Raw genomic sequence first — 16,689 nt, forward strand, 5'->3', positions numbered from 1 at the left:
CTGGAGGTCTCCCAGAGGACCACGAGGCGCGCGGGCCGCTCCTCGAACCATAGAGCTGACCATAGAGATGGCGGTCGGTGCGGCGTGGGTTCGGCTGTCCTCTCGCGCTGCTCTCCGGTACACCGGAGGCTGTTGCGGCCGCCCTTTCCTGTTTCCCATTCCCTGCTAAATAAAGCTCGCTTCGACCACTGAAACGCGTCCTTGTGGTTTGTTGAGGCACGGCCTTGCTTAGTGAAGCGCCCCGCACCGAGGGCGGGCCTTGCGTCGCGGCACCGAACTACAAATCCCAGCAGCGCAGGCGGGGCTGAGCCCGGGGAGGCGACCCTGGGCGGGGCGGCAGAGCCTGCGGAGGAACGTTTTGCTTTTCCTGGTGCTCAGCTTCTTCCTCCGAGCTTCCAGCTGTGCCTGTCGGTGAGTGAGCCGGGGCAGGGTGTGAGGATGCCCTGCAGTCCCACTGCCTCCTTCCCCTTTTTCCTTCCCTCCCCCTTTTTTTTCAGGGCAGGGTGGAAGGCTGATTGTGGACGGGGCTCGCTTGTTGCTGAGACGCTTTCACATTCGATTCCCGGCAGTGAGTTGCAGATTCTGGGCCGGTGGAGCTGGGAGCGGCACTCCGTTCCAACCCACGGCTTATGTAGGGATGTTAACAGGGCTGCAGTCAGGGCACCCCCTGTGGCACGTAACTTGGCACATCAGCTTCCTGCCTGCAGCTGGAAATCAGCCTCACTTAAGAAGGGAGATTCTGCGGGTTTTTTGTTGTTGTTGTTGAATCATAGCATGGCTTGGGTTGGAAATCACCTCAAAAATCACGTAGTTCCAACCCCCCTGCCGACATCAGAATGGGCAGGGCCTCATCCAAGCTGGCCTTGCACACCTCTAGGGATAGGGTGCCTGCCCTTCTCTGAGCAGAATCTTTCTGCCCTCTCAGTGAGTAAATTACCCCTTGACGTCTCACCTGAATCTCTTATTTTACTTTAAAAGTTTCCCTCTTGTCTTATTGCTATCTTCCCATGTAGAAAGTTGATTTCTTTCCTGTTTATAAGTATCAGAAGGCTGCTGTCAGAGCATTCTCTTCCCCACATTGCATTTTTGGAATGCTGCAGCTTATAAAGAGGAGAAAACAACAGCAAAAGAAAACCAACCAAAAGTCTCCAAAAAGAGGTTGGGCTGTGAATATCAGAGGGAGTGTTGTATATTCTATATTGCTCTGTGTGAGGTGTAATTATCTCGTTAGCTCGGCTGTGGGCTGGGACTGACCATTACTTATTACCATCTGCAAAGGTGGGGCTGTGACCATTGCCTTAGTGGATGCAGTCTCACAGGACCTCTTCCTGCACTGACTGCTTCAAAACTGTTCATATAACAAATTTCATATTAATAAGATGTCTTTCTCCTCTACTTCCTGGAAATGGACTGAATGCTGTATCATCAGCACAGCCTGTGTGGCCATTGGGGTTGCTTTTCTGCAAGATCACAGTTGTTCTTGCTAAAAACAATGCTTTTTCTTCTTCTTCTTTTCTTTTTTTTTTTTTTTTTCCTCCAGCAGGATGTATTGTTTTGCAGCATCCAGGCACTGAATCCCACCAGCAGGCATGTATGCATGCTTTTGCTGCTAGAAGGCACTGCTGCCTCTCTTCTGTGTAGTAGATTTGTAGGAGGGTCAGCAGGGTCTGGCTTATGGGGTCCCAAGCAGGAAAGAGGCTGTTACATTACATGGGCAGCCCTAGAGTTCCAGCCACTGTGGCTGGGAAGCAGTGGTCAGTCTTACGTTGCCAAAGAGGATCTGGGTCTAAGGAGCAGTCTCATCACAGCAGTAGGGACTCCAGTGTTCCCATGTGCCTTGCTGATAAGTATTGGTCCACGTGTAGAGGACTTTACAGCTCTGTAAAGCTCATTCACAAACTGTTCCTCTTCGTATCCTTCCTGGACACGATTATACTGGCAGCATGTGGAGATGAGATTATGCTTTCTCCTCCTGTAGACTTCCACAATGGATGAGACTTCAGATGAACCTCCCACTTCTGCTGTCGTTTTAGACAGCGGCCACTTCTCCCAGGTCATCTTTAACAATGTGGAGAAATTTTATGTTCCTGGAGGAGATGTAACCTGTCACTATACTCTCACACACAACATTGTTCCTCGTGGGAAGGACTGGGTGGGCATCTTCCGGGTAAGTGAATACTGTGAAACCAAGTATGAAGAGGCAGCCGCTGACAGAAACAAATTATTTGGCATTTATTTGATACTTCAGCATTAAGAAAGGCCTTAAGGCTTTGGTAGAACAGGGTAAAGAATTTATTTTCAGCAATAACCTTGTGTGATGCAACGTTTTTCTTGTGCTCAGGGACAGAGTGCCAGAACTGTTGTTACTTGAACAGCTTCAAGGCCAATGAAGTAGCCCATGATTCACAGAATCTGTGAAGAACAGCTGCATTAAAGACCATACTGGCACCATCTATTCCAACATGTTTCCTACTTCAGTGCTCCCCTCACTTTCCTAATACATTCCATAGAATAAGTAAGGCATAAACTGGTGAGGATCTTCGATTCATGCATAGATTACAACTCTTAAGAAGTCAGGATATACAGAAGTCCTCCTAATAGCTGGTCTGTGTAAGAATACTGTCCAATTGCCATAAGATGAACGTGAAGTATGTAATTCCTCACAAGAATTTTGCTGTTGCAGGTGGGATGGAAAACCACCCGAGAATATTATACGTTCATGTGGGCTCCTCGGCCCAGTGATGTCCATGGTGATACTGCTGTGCAGCAACAAATCCAGTTCAAAGGTGGGCTGGGAGGTTGGGTCACTCATGGTATATACGTGCAGGTGCACAAACAGGCATGTACACATAAACTCCCACACTACTGCCACTAATAGCCGTTATATTTAGAATTACAGAATATCTTAGTATTAGATTTATTAGACATTCTTAGTAATGTGCTTTGGTAAACTTCAAATCCCAACAGCCTAACAGACAAAAAAATATTTCAAATCTACTGGGTTCTGCAGTCCTGTCTGAATGTTTTTTGTTTGCGTTCCAATCACTATCACAAAGAATTAGTAATGGTGGAGGAGCAATATTAAAGCAAGATGTCTGTTTTCTTAGCTTCTGACTTTCTCTGCTATATAGTTAAGAGACTCAAATAATTAGAAGCTGCATATGACAGTGTTGTTGTGTTTGTCTGAAGCTTATTACCTGCCCAAAGATGATGAATACTACCAGTTCTGCTACATTGACCAGGATGGTATGATCCGTGGAGCCAGTGTGCCTTTCCAGTTCAGAGCAGAGACTGAGGATGATATTCTGGTGGTTACCACACAGGTATGTATCCTCATGTCCCCTGCTTCTTCCTGCCTTTGCTTTTATTTGCCTTCCATTAGATGGGAGTAAATGTGTACACGTGGACAATAACTGAGGTGTTGTGAAGCCAGGCACGTTTATTTTGCAGTGTCCTGCATACAGCTCTTTTGAGCATAGTGGTTTTTTGTGCTTCCATTACAACTAAACAACTTTGCTTACTAGGGAGAAGTGGAAGAGATTGAACTACAAAACAAAAATTTGCTTAAAGAAAATGAGAAGCTGCAAGCCAACTGTGAGAGTCTCCAAAAACAAAACGCAGATCTGCAGGAAGACCTCAAGAAGACACAGGTACAACAAAAGTTCGTATATGAAGTCAGAAGCTTTAATTCTGAAGGATAAGGTAAAAAGACTGAGTCGGGTCATGCTCTGTTGTATGCTTCCAGGAGAAAATGAAAGCGTTTTCTTCCCGTATTATCTGTTTAATCATTTAACAAGGGGTACAACACCTCTCCTACAGTAATAACAACAATGATGAACAAGAGGCATCATCAGACGTGGGATTCAGGAACATATGGGAAGGAGAGTTTTCAAAAATGTTTGGTAGGCTCTCCTGAAATTGTCAGCCCAGCCCCGTTCCTAACATTCCTGTTTTCTCTTTCAGTTTTGCTCAGGGCTTTCTCTTTCAGTTTTGCTCAGAGCTTAGTGTAAACAAAGTGGGATCTGAAAGATAAAAAGGAGCCCTTCAGGTGGGCTGTCTGGAAGCATTGCATTTTGCGTTTCCAGTGCAGAGGAGGACTACTACCTGAGTCCCATTTTTCTTCCTATTGATCTCATTTTGATTTTCAGGAGCTACAGAATGTTTTGGAGTCCCTTAGGAGCAACACTGAAAAACTGGAGCTGGAGCTGAATTCCCTGAAAAAGGAAAATAAACACCTGAAGGAGCTGAATGAGTGCAGAGAGGCAGAACTGCACCAGTAAGTGTATCTTCAAGATCAATTTAAACAGGATTCCATGTAAGCAAACATCTTGCTTTTGTGGATTAAATTTCCATTTGTGAAAGCGTGGTGTGTTTTCACTTGCTCTGAACAGATTCAAGGAGCAAATTCAGAATGTAACCTCTGAAAAGGAACATCTGGAAACCAAACTGAAAACAGCCCTGGATCATGTCGATCAGCTGCAGGTAGAAAACACGTAGCTTCCTTCCTTTGCTTTTATGGACAGTCTCTGATGCTCAGACACAGGTTCTGGAGATTTGCTTCATGCACCTAAAAGAGCCTGTGCTTCTCAGTCATAACTATTTGTATTCACTTGCTGCCCACTCTTTCTTTCTTCCTAGTCTCAACTTCTGAGTTATGAGAAGAAAATTGAAGACCTGGTTCGTTCAGACCATGACAAGACTAAGCAGTGTGAAAGTTTAAAGGAAGAGAATAACCAGTTATGCATGACTATAACTCAAAAGGTAAAACCTTCCCTGAATATCAGGATGCTTGGGGAAGTCAGGGAAGAGGCTGAATGGTGTCCTTTGCAGTGACTGGGTAGAAATACAGTTTAATTTTAGGAAAAGTCTAGGAGATTTCATGACAAAGAGAAATCTCTATGGTGGTCTGGGTGTCCACACAGGTAGTTCTGTGAACACACCACCTTGCAGATTCTTGTAGTACACACATACGTTTTAGTTTTGGAAGAGATGCCTGTCTAAGTAGACTTCATAATTCTGATTCTCTCTGGCAAGAAAATTCAATCTCTGTCTTTTTTGATGAAGCAGGGAGGTGGAAATTCAGAATTGATAGTTAGCTGATTGCAAATTGTTACAACTAGGCAAAACTGTTTCAGGATGGAGACTTGTATAAATAAAACAATTTCAATCTGCCTAGACTATCTGCAGTTACTTTTAGCTCTAACAGGAAGCTGGCGAGTAACTGGTGAGAGACAGAAACTTGCTGGTTTCCTGTATGCTTGTATTTTGTCCCTTTCTCATTTTTACTACTGTAGATTTGGCATTTAATAATCAAAAAAAATGAAAAGATGCAATATAGTCAGAATGCCATGAAACAACCTCTACAATATAAAGTTTCTATTCTGTAGTTTAATGTTCTGCCTTGCATCCTGACCTGACACTTTCTTTCTTTGATGTTCTCTTTGCAACTCTACCTGTGAAACTCTGGGAACTCTGATCAGGAAGAGCAAAAGAAAGAACTTAAACATTGTCTGGAGCACTTGAAGGGATCAGAGGCCAAGCTGACACTTCGTCTGCAGAATGAACAGGTGTCCAACATTTCTAGGGGTGCAGCTGGGGGAGTGGTCTCTGCTCTATTGTATAGAATTTGCTGGTGTCTGTGTAGGGGAGTTGACATTTACTTAAAGCCCTGTTGTCCACCCTTTTTCAATCTGCAGAACCATCACAATTTCCCTTTGATGTTACAAATGCCTATACATATAACAAAGTTAAGTTTATGGTCAAAAGGTTTGCTTTTCTTAAGTAACTCCTGCAGATCTTTTAGGAACAATTCACAGACTTCAGCTCTGAAAATCACACTTTGAAGTAACATGAAGGTTACAAAAGAAAAGGGAGTGACATTTTCATTCTGCTGAAGGAACTGTCCTTGGCAGTGTTTGAAGCCTCCCTGTTAACATCTTTAGCCTGTTATCCTCTGTGGTTTTCTAAAGGCGTTTCCCTTTCTGCATGTGCTACTCAGGATAATTCTGGAGGCTCTACTCTGACTTTGAAAATTAGGTGCCTAAAATAGATGTGATTACCTCTGCTGTGATATCAAATGTTCAGGGTTCTTACAGTGACACTTTGAGAATGACTGCAGAATCCCTACGGACTCTAGCTTATCTAATTTACTGATTTAATACAAGATTCATTCTTAAGGATGTGCTAGCTATCCAGCTATCCAGTCAATGCAGATGTCGGAGTACCAGGAAATATGTCAGGCTTGGAGGTCTCTTACCTGCCAGGGTAGAATTGTTGTCATTCCTTTTCTTTAACCTCTCACTTTGATGTGTTGTACTTCCCCTCTGGAGGTCACATCATCCTCTCATGCTGTAATGAAAATACAGAGCTTAAGTGGTTGGTGACACAGAATTGTCCTAGGTCAAAATCTAAAAAATGGTAAGACTCTAGTTTCAAGTGAAGGTTTAATTGTTGGTAATAAATGCAGTTAGAAGATTTCTGTATATGTGAACATTGCTTGGAGCTGTCATCTTTTTGTTTGCCAGTGTCCCACAATTTAGCTAATAACACTCTTCCTTCATAGCAACAAAACAATGACTTAATGAAAGAGCTTGAAGAGCAGAAGCGTTTGTTTCAGGCTTTGCAAACAAAAAAGAAGGAATCTGATGAGGAAAATCAGGTGAGAACTTGTCACGAGTCCCTTACCTTTCTCACACATTGAATATGACACCAATCTGTCCATCTAGTGTTCAGTTCCATTGACCCTTCCACCAGACAGACTGCTACCTGTGCCTTTACAACTGCAATATTCTCTTCTGTCTTTTAAAATGTATTATCCTATTGCAGTCATCCTGTCTGCCTTTCTGAGCAGGCCACAGAATAGATCCTTACGCTTCCTTTCTTCACTTTCTGTCAAGCAGGACTAAGTCTGAGGTATCAAGAAACTTAAGAGCAATTTTTATTTTCGTTTAGAGGATCTGTGTTAGTTCATTGTGTAATTTCTCACTGAAGTAGTCTCCTGAGCTTCTGGAAATTAATTCTACCCTTCTGTCCATTTGCAGAAACTAAGAAAAGAGAATAATTCCCTCCTGAGGCGTCTCTCTCAGCCTAGAGATGTTTCTTCCTCTTTTGTTGTTTCACAAGCCCAAGCTTTTGTTCCAGCTCCTGAAGACTTTGTATTTGGAAATCCATATCATGGTGAGAATACTTGGCATTCTGTCTGATACCACAAATACATGGCAATAAGGGTCTCAGCAAACTGTCCTCCCTTTCAAATTGGATGCTGTAGAGAATGCATTCTTAGCAGCACCTGTGTAGCATGTGTGCAGATGACTTGACAACTGCAAAATGCTGCCAGATATTAAGAGCTGATTTAAGTCATCAGCAGTCTGTCATTTTCTGCAGAAAGAGACAACCATTACCTAGCTCATCTGCCAGTGGGACAGTGAGTTCTGTAGCTTATGTCCAGTTTCTGTAGTCCTAAATGTAGAGGTTTAGATCCAGAGCCACACCCTCACATTTCAAGAATTATCAGTTGTTGACACATTACACTGTTAATCATTTGAAGTGGCTGAATGAACTTTTTTTCTTTTTTCCCCAGCTGCAGGAGCAAACCAGGCAAGAGCCACAGGAATAGTAAGTAAAGGAGACATGAATGGACATGAATTAGTGGTATACAGACAAAAATTAGTAGTTCAAAATGAGAAGCACCAAGTTCAGTTCTGTAGCTGGTTGTCCACTTACTGTTTTAGTCCTGGTAACATAGCAGACAACAAAATGGAACCATGTGCACTTAACCTGTAGAATTAGTAACATGTTAGGGAAGTTCTGTTCACCTTAATCTTTAAAGAACAACTTTTGGCAGCATCAAATGTCAGAATGAGCAGCTGCTAAATACCTTATTATTTTGTATTGTAGACATAGACTCGTGCCATTTAGGAGTTTTAAGAGTTATTTAGAGAAGCCTGGAGACATTTGAAAACTTCAGTGTATTGCAAGTCAGAAAGACTTGTCCAAAGCTCATAATATCTGACTAGCAATTTTTTTCTTCTTTTTGAATGCAAATACAAATTTAAAATTGTCTTTATTTGCATTTCCTTTGTACTTCAGGATTCTATCAGGAAATGCCCCATATGCAATGACATTTTTCCTGATGATATTGAATCAAGAGACTACGAGGCCCACGTGCAGAGCCATCTTCTGGAGTGCCCAGTCTGCAACAGAGCCTTTGAAAAGTCCAATCAGCAGGTGTTTGAAGATCATATGTTGTGCCATAGCCTGGAACGATTATGAATCCTTATCTGTTCTGTAGAATAGGTGGCAGAGGCTGCAGCTTGGAATAGACCAAAATTATTCTAGAGACTTGATCTATGCTAGTAAGAAACAAATTTGTCATCCCCTTAAGTCCTCTGTCTTGGATCAAACAACAATGCTAGCTAAATGAGTTACAAATCCTGTAATTAATAACTATCCAGGTAGGGCCAAATAACAGATCTAGTACAGCAGTACTCGGCTGTACAGGTCCATTATAATGGTTTTATTATTCAGTAGAGCACTGTGATTGCTAACCAAAGAGCAGAAGCACTGCATAGTCTTTTAGGACCACACCTTCAGTCTGGTTCAGCTTCTGGAACACAGAGTTAAATACTAATAAATACAGAAGTCTAAATAAGAATATATTTTCCTTTCTTCTTTTGCCTTTAGTCATAAAAAAGTGAAATATATATTTATAAAGAAACTACTTATTTGTAGATCTAAAGGTCTAGGGTTCTTCTTATAGCAGAGTAGGCAGTATAGCTTAGTGTAGAACGAGGTGCATGCACTGTTGTCCCTTTTTTTCTGTATGACCAGACTGAAAGCAAATGGTGATACAATCTGTGCTTGCGCGGTCACTCTGACACTGTCCTGTCATGCATCCATCTCATGGCAAGGGAACCCTGATGTTTATGAAACAGGAAAAGTCAGAATGGCCTGGAGACCATAGGAAAGCAGTAGCTGAGTTGTCATGAGAGTGCTGAGGATAAATGGGCTCTCAGTCTTGAAACTGGGCATCCTCATTTAAAGGAAGTGATGAAAACCCTCATGACTTAAAATGAAGAGCCTGTTCTCAAACCAAAACATTGTGATTGAAAACTGCTAAGTGCCTTGGGACATTACAATGCTTTGTGGATGGATTATCCAGTTACTATTTTTATTTCTGCTTTGGGATTTTCAAATTATGATTAACTGTTCTTTTGTCCATGCACATACAAATGGGTGAAGTTTTATTATCCAGCTGTATTAGACGTTTCCTGCTGAATATCTGAAGCAAGAGAAAATCATAAGAAGTTTACATAGAGTTTTAAGACTATTAAGAGTAACAAAGACTTTAAAATATTTTGATTCTACACATAATTTTTTTAATCTAGGTTTAAATGGAGTATTTCTGTCTTTAAGATATACTGTACTGGTAAGCATTATTTTAAAAAATCTGTAACACAATAAGAGCAGACAAAAAATAAAAGCTGTACTGAGAAAGTCCTTGAAAAAGATGTCAAGTTATTTAAATAAATTGGAGAAATTGTTGGTGTCTTAATGGAGCTATTTGCAAGCCTTCGATTGCTTTCTGAAGCTTTGCTCTAACAAAGTACTTAAGCACATCTCTGAATAACTTTTAGCATGCAACATAATATCTCAATGGTTAGTGGGGCTGTTGCTGCCTAATGGCATATATTTAACCTGCAAATCTTCATTGGCTTCTCTCAGCATGGGAATATATCAAGAAAGCCAAAGGATAGGATGTTATTCATTACTATAATGTGTATCAACATTCCTGATGTATCTTTATCCCAATTTTGGCAATCAAATGTTCTGTCATCATGAGGCTAATTTTTAACTGAGCACCTGTTTTCTCAGGAAATATCCCACTCTTTTTCAAGAAAATGCTCCCACCCCAAAGCTTTTCTACACATCCTCATTTAAATTAACATTTTCATTCTTTTCCTGCTTTACATCTTGACAGAAGCAGATCAAATACAGAGTGTCACAGAAGCAGTCTTTATTAAAACTCTAGCAGTTCACCCAAATACCACTTACCAGCCCTGCTCATTTTCTACGCTGTTGTTAATGCTGGCTTTAGCAGCTCAAATCCTAAAGCCTAGCCCTGTCATTAGTGGTTAGTTGTGTTAGAGTGTTAGCTATGTCCCTGAGCTACTAGTGTCAAGCGTTGATGTTGCTTCCACCCATTTTACTCTGGTGCCTACTTGCCATCTCCTACCATCTCCACAAAACCTCAGAGCCTGTTTTGAAGTGGCAGCCATAGGATACAGACAGCAAGCAGGTGGCCGGCAGAGGGGGTCAGACTGCAATAAATCTCGTGAGGATGCTGCATTTTGAAGCATTTTAAGGTATGCCATTTGTTTTCTGTCCAGATTCAGACTTCCAAGACATAATATACTTCTGCCTGACACATCCTGAGCAGCCAGGGACTAATTTACCTCCAAGTACAAACTACACTGTATTTTCAAAGCAAATTTTCATTTTACATGTAATTTACAGCTTTATTTATGTTACTGATGCATTTAACATTTGGAATTGCAGTATGTTTCAACCCTATCTCAATTGTACGGTTTAGAACAGAAATAGCTCAAATGGTTGATAATTAGATATAATTATACTTTGGATGAGATCCCATTTACATTGATATATATTGCAAAAGGACCTTGAAATAAATGTTCAAAACTGACAGTAGATAGTTGGCACAATCTATGTCTGGAATCACGTGGAATCTGACTGAATGGGCATTTGTTATATATAAATATTTAAAAGGGTATAAAAATTTTGCAGGCCATATGTCTGCAGATAGAAAATACAAACCAGATGACAACATCTCCCAGCTGCAAAGGCATGCTGTCGATGGCATAGGGCACCAGACTACTGACAGTTCTTTCCATCAGAAAGACCATCATCTTGCCTGCAAAAAGTTATTTTTGGTGCAGAAAAATGAGACTGGCCTTGAGGTAGACAGTTACAGTATCCAGATTCTCAAACTCTTTCAGTCTTGAAAGTCAGAGTTTCTGAAAGGCTGATGGGTTGTTCTGCTCCTTTCACAAACTGATTCCCAATCTCACAGCCACAGCCCCTTTACTCACTTTAGCAGCTTCTTTCCTCCACTCTTTCTCCTCCTAGTTTCTCTTCACCTATCTCTGCCTTCCTCTTTCTTACTGAACAAGGTGCACCTTCAGCGTTGTCTTTCTCCTCTGAAATCACAGTGCTGAGGTTTAGGGCGAGGAGAGGCTGAGGCATGGAGTGGGATCCATCTGGCAGTGCGGGCAGAATGCAGGCTGGGACTACTGGCTGCTGCTTCTCTTCACCTTAATGAGGCTCCTGCAGAGAGCAGAGGAAGCAGAAAGGAAATAAAAAGGTTCCTAACAAAAGGAATGTAAATAGACAAGGTGCAGGTGAACAATAGAGGAGAAGGAAAGCAGTATCCAAGCCAGCAACTGAGTGGTTTTGCTTGATAATCAACTTGTGAGATTGATTTTAAGACACAGCAGAAGAGATCGATAATTCTTTACAGCAGTATAATGCACATCCTAGGAGTTAAAGTGTTTTGAACATCAAAGTCCTTATTTCAGGGATCAGGTCTGTACTTTCTTAGTAAGTGGCAGTGCTTCTGTATTTGGCATGTCAATTATGGGAAAAGGAAGAGAATAGGGAATGCAATCATGGTTAAAAAAAATGGTTCTAAAACTACACTGAAACAAACTGCCAGGCTGTTTGAGATGGGACAGCTCTGAAAAACCTGGGGAAGGAAATGCTCACATGTCCCTGTGAGACTGAGAAATTAAGATATTATACTTATGTCGAGCTTTTTTTTGTTGCTTCTGTTATTTTGTAAGGACATTTCTTCTCTTTATCTTTGTTTTGCAGTAGAGATCCAAACTGACCTACTCTTGCTTATCCAGGAGTTAGTGAGTCCCTTTATCTCTAGAGCAGTTGCACAAATAGACAGTCAAAGTGGGTACATAAAGGCATGAAATCAAAATACTGCTGTTCATCACCCGCTTTGTTCTGAATTAAATCCCAATCTGAAATGCACTGAAGAAGCAGATCTTTACAGTTTTGTTGGTGAAACGGTTGGGTCCCAGAATTAGATCAGTTGTTTTCTCTAAACAGCTATTAGTCGCCTCCATTATACTAACAGAACTGGTTTCCATCCTCTGGCTCATTTATTCCAAACCAGCATTATTGAAGTGAATGGGGTCTAGGCCCTGGATATTAGAAGAGCTGTTGGTCTACTCATAAATAACAAGTTGTCAAGGATTTTAATGGAAACCCTTAGAGTGCTGTAAATCTGTGCAGTTCTGCCTGGATCCCCTCCCTCATTTCCATCACAATATCACTCCAGTGGGACTGCAGCTTGCAGCATGTGCCAGGCAGCCTAGATTGGTAGGACACAGGGGAAGAAGGGAAGGGAGAAAAAAACAAAAATCTGGAGAAGAGGTGGGGGATTCAGAACAGTTGGTAGTGCTGAAGCATCTGCTGGGTGGCTGGTTTTGGAGTCACCTGGCTTATTCAGCATGGCAAGGCGGGGAGGGCTATTCATCCAGGGGGACTGGGATAACAGAACCAGGGATGCTTGTGGAATAAAGATGGATGTGCTGCAGTTTACATTTCGCTCCATTGGGCTGTAAAGTAGTAAATCTCAGCAAATAGAGGGTTGTGTTAGTTTTTGATCACCGTTTAAGTAGTAGAGCTACTGATGTGATACTATATAGACTGTCTCTTGTTGTTAGTAAAAACAGGACTTTTCAAGACAATTTTTTTTAACCTTCCTAGTCAGTCCAAACTGCCTTCAGGGAAAAATTAACACTGTACCCTGATTCAAATAGCAATGTTGCTGTGGTTCACTGGATCTGACCAGAAACTGGGTTACTACAATGTTCCTTGACATTATTTACTCAGCCTCCAAATATCATTAGCTTAGCTGTCTGCAGAGATCACAACATCCTTCTGCATACAACACTGAAGCCTTCTAGGAAGGAACTTGAACTCACTCATCCATTCTTTGTTGGCTGTATTATGGGATATATTATGACTGGCTTGGATCAAGGCACAGCCATACTTGTGCCTACCCCTCATGCAAAGCAGATGGGACTACATGGTGCCCTATTTAAGAGTCCAAGAGCTCCACAGCTCATTAAAATTTGTATGCAAGGTCACTTTAGGCTTAAAGGTAGGCTTGCACCCTTGCTTACCATGTAATAGAAATAAAAAATGACATTGGTGACAAAGCTTCCACTAGCTTCAGAGTGCCCAGGGCTTATAGTCTTACATAATTACTAGTCTGGCACTGAAAGCCTAAAATACAATAAAGCCATCAGCAACACAGATGCTAAATTAATTACTTTAAAATATAGCTCCTTCCACATTACAACCTTACAAGTATGGAAGAAGCAGGTCTTAAGAGACTTATGCTCTATATTATGTAATTAAATATTACCTCTGTGCTATTGATAGGGAAGCAGCCATGCAGACATGAAGGAATTTAGCCAAAGTCTCTCAGAAAATGTGTGGCATAATCCTCCTCTCCCTCACCAGATTTAACATTCATTTTGAGAAAGGCTGCGCAGCACAAGAAGTGAGCCAGGATGGAGAAAAAAATGGATGGCTGCCAAAAGGGATTGATGTCCTTCAGACTCCAGGGAGTTTTTAACCCTTCCCAATGATTTTGCCAGCCTGAAAAACCTGGTGGGGTTCATCAGCCTGTACTGCTCCTCTGCTGATCCATAAGAGATTTGCCAGTGGGAGCAGCTGCTTTGAGAGTGAGTTGATAACTCAAGGCCTGAGGCACTTACATCTGTATGTCTCATACGCTGCCTGCCTCCCTTCTCCAGTAACAGGATGAGACTAGAATATTGCATGTGCTTTCATAATGCGTATTCCCGTGGGGCCTTGGTCATGATTATAGCATCTAAATGCAACCAGAAACAAATAATGACAACGAAAAAGACAAAAAAGATGGGAAACCTAAAGATTCCGAATATTTTTTATCGTTTTTTGTGTTTAATACTAAGTTGCAGTTTTGCCAGCTACACAGTGTGGCTAATTCCTTTTTATTAGCAGTTATATTGTTGAGAGCAGGTACTGCATGTTATGTAGTGCAGCTGAGAGAGCCATATGGAATTTTAATCTCTAGGAGTTATTACCTGATGGTAGCAGTTTATGAATCCACACTTGTCTTAGCAGAGTTCCTGAACTTGACAGTTCTTCCTTAAAGAGGTTGATTGCTAGGATACAGCTGATTCAGAATGTTGGAAAGGAAAGACCCTTCATTAGGTGACCCAAAGACTGTCACAACATCAGTATCTTTTAGGCAGTGCAGTGTTTTTCACACCTTCAAGAAGTGCCTTCTCTTTTATTATAACTTTAATGACCTGTTTTGCTTTTCTTGATGAATCAATTAAAATAGGGACACTCAAACTTTCCAGCTAGCTATTTACAAGAGAACCTCTCTGTTCTTAAAGCAATAATTCTTATAAAAATACTCATAATTATAACCCCAATATATATATTTTTGGGAGGAAAAAAAAAAATTAACTTTGAAAGCTGTACCCTATTTTTCAGTGAGCTTTCCTAAGACAACCCCCAAACATGAGATTCTTGCCTTTTCTCCTAAATAATCCCAATAAGAGACAGCATACAGACCTACTGCATCACCATGAAATCCTGAATGAAATTTTCTCTGGTCTCAGGCTCCAACATCTGTGTTTACAAGCAACAAAAGAGAAAAACACATTGCTTTAATGGAGAAATAATGTACCTATGTATCACTTGGGTGCACCTTATTGAGTGCACCACAGATTGCTCAAATAAATCTAAGATGCTCACTAGATCTTTAAGTATTGGAAAACTCATAAGCTTATGAAGATCGTATCAGGATTGTAAAATTTCAAATGAATTCTGGTGAATCCGCTGTGGGCTGCTATGGAAATGGAATAGGGTTAGTTTAAAGGATATGTTATCACAGAAAAGAAGAGGGAATCCAGTTTTCTGTGTGCGTGTGTCAATTAGCTCACAGAATCACAGAATCACAGAATCACAGAATGACCTGGGTTGGAGGGGACCTCAAGGATCATGTAGTTCCAACCCCCCTGCCTAGCACAACCTGCTCTGCTTTCTGCCAGCTCCATCTGTTTCCATGGCAGCAGGCACTGAATTAATACACCAACTGCGAATTCTGGATGTAAATGGTGCTGCCCATTGTGTCAGCAGCACCAGCAGACCTCAACACCTAATTTCATTTCCCCAAGGCTTCTAATTTGCTTTTGTTATCATTACTTAGCGAGGATGATTTGGGTGCTTTTTTTTTTTTTTTTAATGTTAATATCTGAGAAACAGCCGCTCTCAGGCCCACGTGCTGCCATTACCCAGAGTTGGGGCAGCCCTGGCAGAGCTGTGCAGATCCACCTTCGAACTTGAGGCTGTTTAAAACACAGCCCTGAAATCCCATCCAGGCAGACGCGCTACTCTGGGCCTCACAGCCGTTTATTCCCCTCTCACCTCCCCCAAACTGCTGTAGAAAGGCCCCAAGAGAAGCACTTTCGTTCCCCCCCCCGAGTAGCAAAGCCCTCAGGAGTCACCCCAGCCTCCAACCCCCAGACGCTCCTCCTCAGCCCTCGTGAATATTCACATCGCCTCACAGCTGCCATTGGCTGCGGCCGTTCAAACGAAGCGGGGCCGTCAGCAGCGGGCAGTGGGCGGGAAAGGGGAGGGCTCTACAACGCGCCTGCGCACTGGTGGCGCATGGAAGTGACGTCACCCCGCCAGCTCCTTGCCCCGCCCTTTTGCTGTTTTTATCCAGTCACAAGTTTTTCTGGCCGCTCGGCCCAATGGAGCGGCAATATGTTAATAAGGGGGCGGGGAAATAAAGGGGTGGTGCTTGTCGTTTTGTCCAATCAGAAGGCGCGAGGGTTGAGGTGGGGGCTCAGCGCTAAGGGCATTCACCTGGGCGGGAGGTGGCGCTGCTGCGGGTCGCGTTGAGGCTTAGGGTCGCGGGTTCGGGGCTCCTGGCGTCCCGTGGGGTTCGAGCTGCCGGAGTTCAGCGTTTCCTCCACTCCTTCTGGTGAGCCGTCGTCTTTGAAAGCAGCTCCCAGCGCTCCGTCCCTTGCAGGTGTTGGCTCCCCCGTGCCAGCAGTACAGAGGTCTTGCAAAAAAAAAAGCTCCTTATGAATGGGTCTCCATTGGCACCAGCATGGATGGAGCACTGGGAGATGCACCAACTCAATGGATGGAGCACTGGGAGATGCACCAACTCAATGGATGGAGCACTGGGAAAGCATTCACACAGCCTTTGGGCTCGGAGGAGCCAAAATAACTGTGGTGTAGCCCATCCCTGAAGGCTGAGTCGATTGCCATTTGCATGAGGGTCATGACACGATTTGCAAATATCATTTGAAAGTCGTGGCTGGTTGTGCAGAGCTTGGCAGGCTGTGCTGGAATTCCCCATTGATGCAGTTTTGTTCAGACATATGCTGCCAGTCATTAGGCAAAGTATTTGTTTATTGCCCCGGAGTGTCCCCTGTTGTTCTAACACTTGCTCTTTGCAAGCCTTCACTATCCCTAATGTTTAATCTCTGTAAAGGGCTTGCTTGTGATCACGATACATATTTCTCTCATAATGACTGAAGTTAGGCAAGAAGTCAAAACTTAATATGTCAGTGAGCTCTT

General features: G+C 42.5%; 1 protein-coding gene and 1 long non-coding RNA gene across 9 annotated transcripts; one reads left to right on the forward strand and one right to left on the reverse strand.

Moving 5' to 3' along the window:
- Window positions 1–59: 59 nt before the first annotated feature.
- CALCOCO2 (calcium binding and coiled-coil domain 2) lies at window positions 60–9,495 on the forward strand. The gene is made up of 13 exons (XM_031600795.2): window positions 60–411; window positions 1,979–2,167; window positions 2,684–2,786; window positions 3,190–3,323; window positions 3,525–3,650; window positions 4,149–4,276; window positions 4,392–4,482; window positions 4,639–4,761; window positions 5,481–5,567; window positions 6,563–6,658; window positions 7,041–7,176; window positions 7,580–7,614; window positions 8,089–9,495. Exons 2-13 carry the CDS (start codon window positions 1,988–1,990, stop codon window positions 8,269–8,271), a joined length of 1,422 nt encoding a protein of 473 aa, XP_031456655.1. The 5' UTR covers window positions 60–411; window positions 1,979–1,987; the 3' UTR covers window positions 8,272–9,495.
- Window positions 2,175–15,758, reverse strand: LOC116233732 (uncharacterized). Of its 8 annotated transcripts, none has more exons than XR_016459944.1 (5): window positions 15,523–15,758; window positions 14,668–14,724; window positions 11,109–11,343; window positions 6,257–6,348; window positions 2,175–2,412 (listed from the first exon to the last, which is right to left on the reverse strand). It is a non-coding gene; the product is annotated as an uncharacterized LOC116233732 (long non-coding RNA). The 8 variants fall into 8 exon arrangements; XR_016459945.1 differs by lacking the exon at window positions 2,175–2,412 and adding an exon at window positions 3,603–3,690; XR_004168000.2 differs by lacking the exon at window positions 2,175–2,412 and adding an exon at window positions 14,169–14,260 and having other exon boundaries at window positions 5,656–6,348.
- Window positions 15,759–16,689: the final 931 nt, after the last annotated feature.

Source organism: Phasianus colchicus, chromosome 26 (assembly GCF_987193195.1).
Source record: "Phasianus colchicus chromosome 26, bPhaCol1.hap1.1, whole genome shotgun sequence".
Lineage (NCBI taxonomy): Eukaryota > Metazoa > Chordata > Aves > Galliformes > Phasianidae > Phasianus > Phasianus colchicus.

What these genes read in the sequence shown, in the direction of transcription:
- CALCOCO2 (XM_031600795.2), top strand. Translation starts at nt 1,988, where the DNA reads ATGGATGAGACTTCAGATGAACCTCCCACTTCTGCTGTCGTTTTAGAC. An exon ending in ACTGGGTGGGCATCTTCCGG is followed by an intron (nt 2,168 to 2,683) that starts GTAAGTGAATAC and finishes TTGCTGTTGCAG; the next exon opens with GTGGGATGGAAAACCACCCG. An exon ending in ATCATGTCGATCAGCTGCAG is followed by an intron (nt 4,483 to 4,638) that starts GTAGAAAACACG and finishes CTTTCTTCCTAG; the next exon opens with TCTCAACTTCTGAGTTATGA.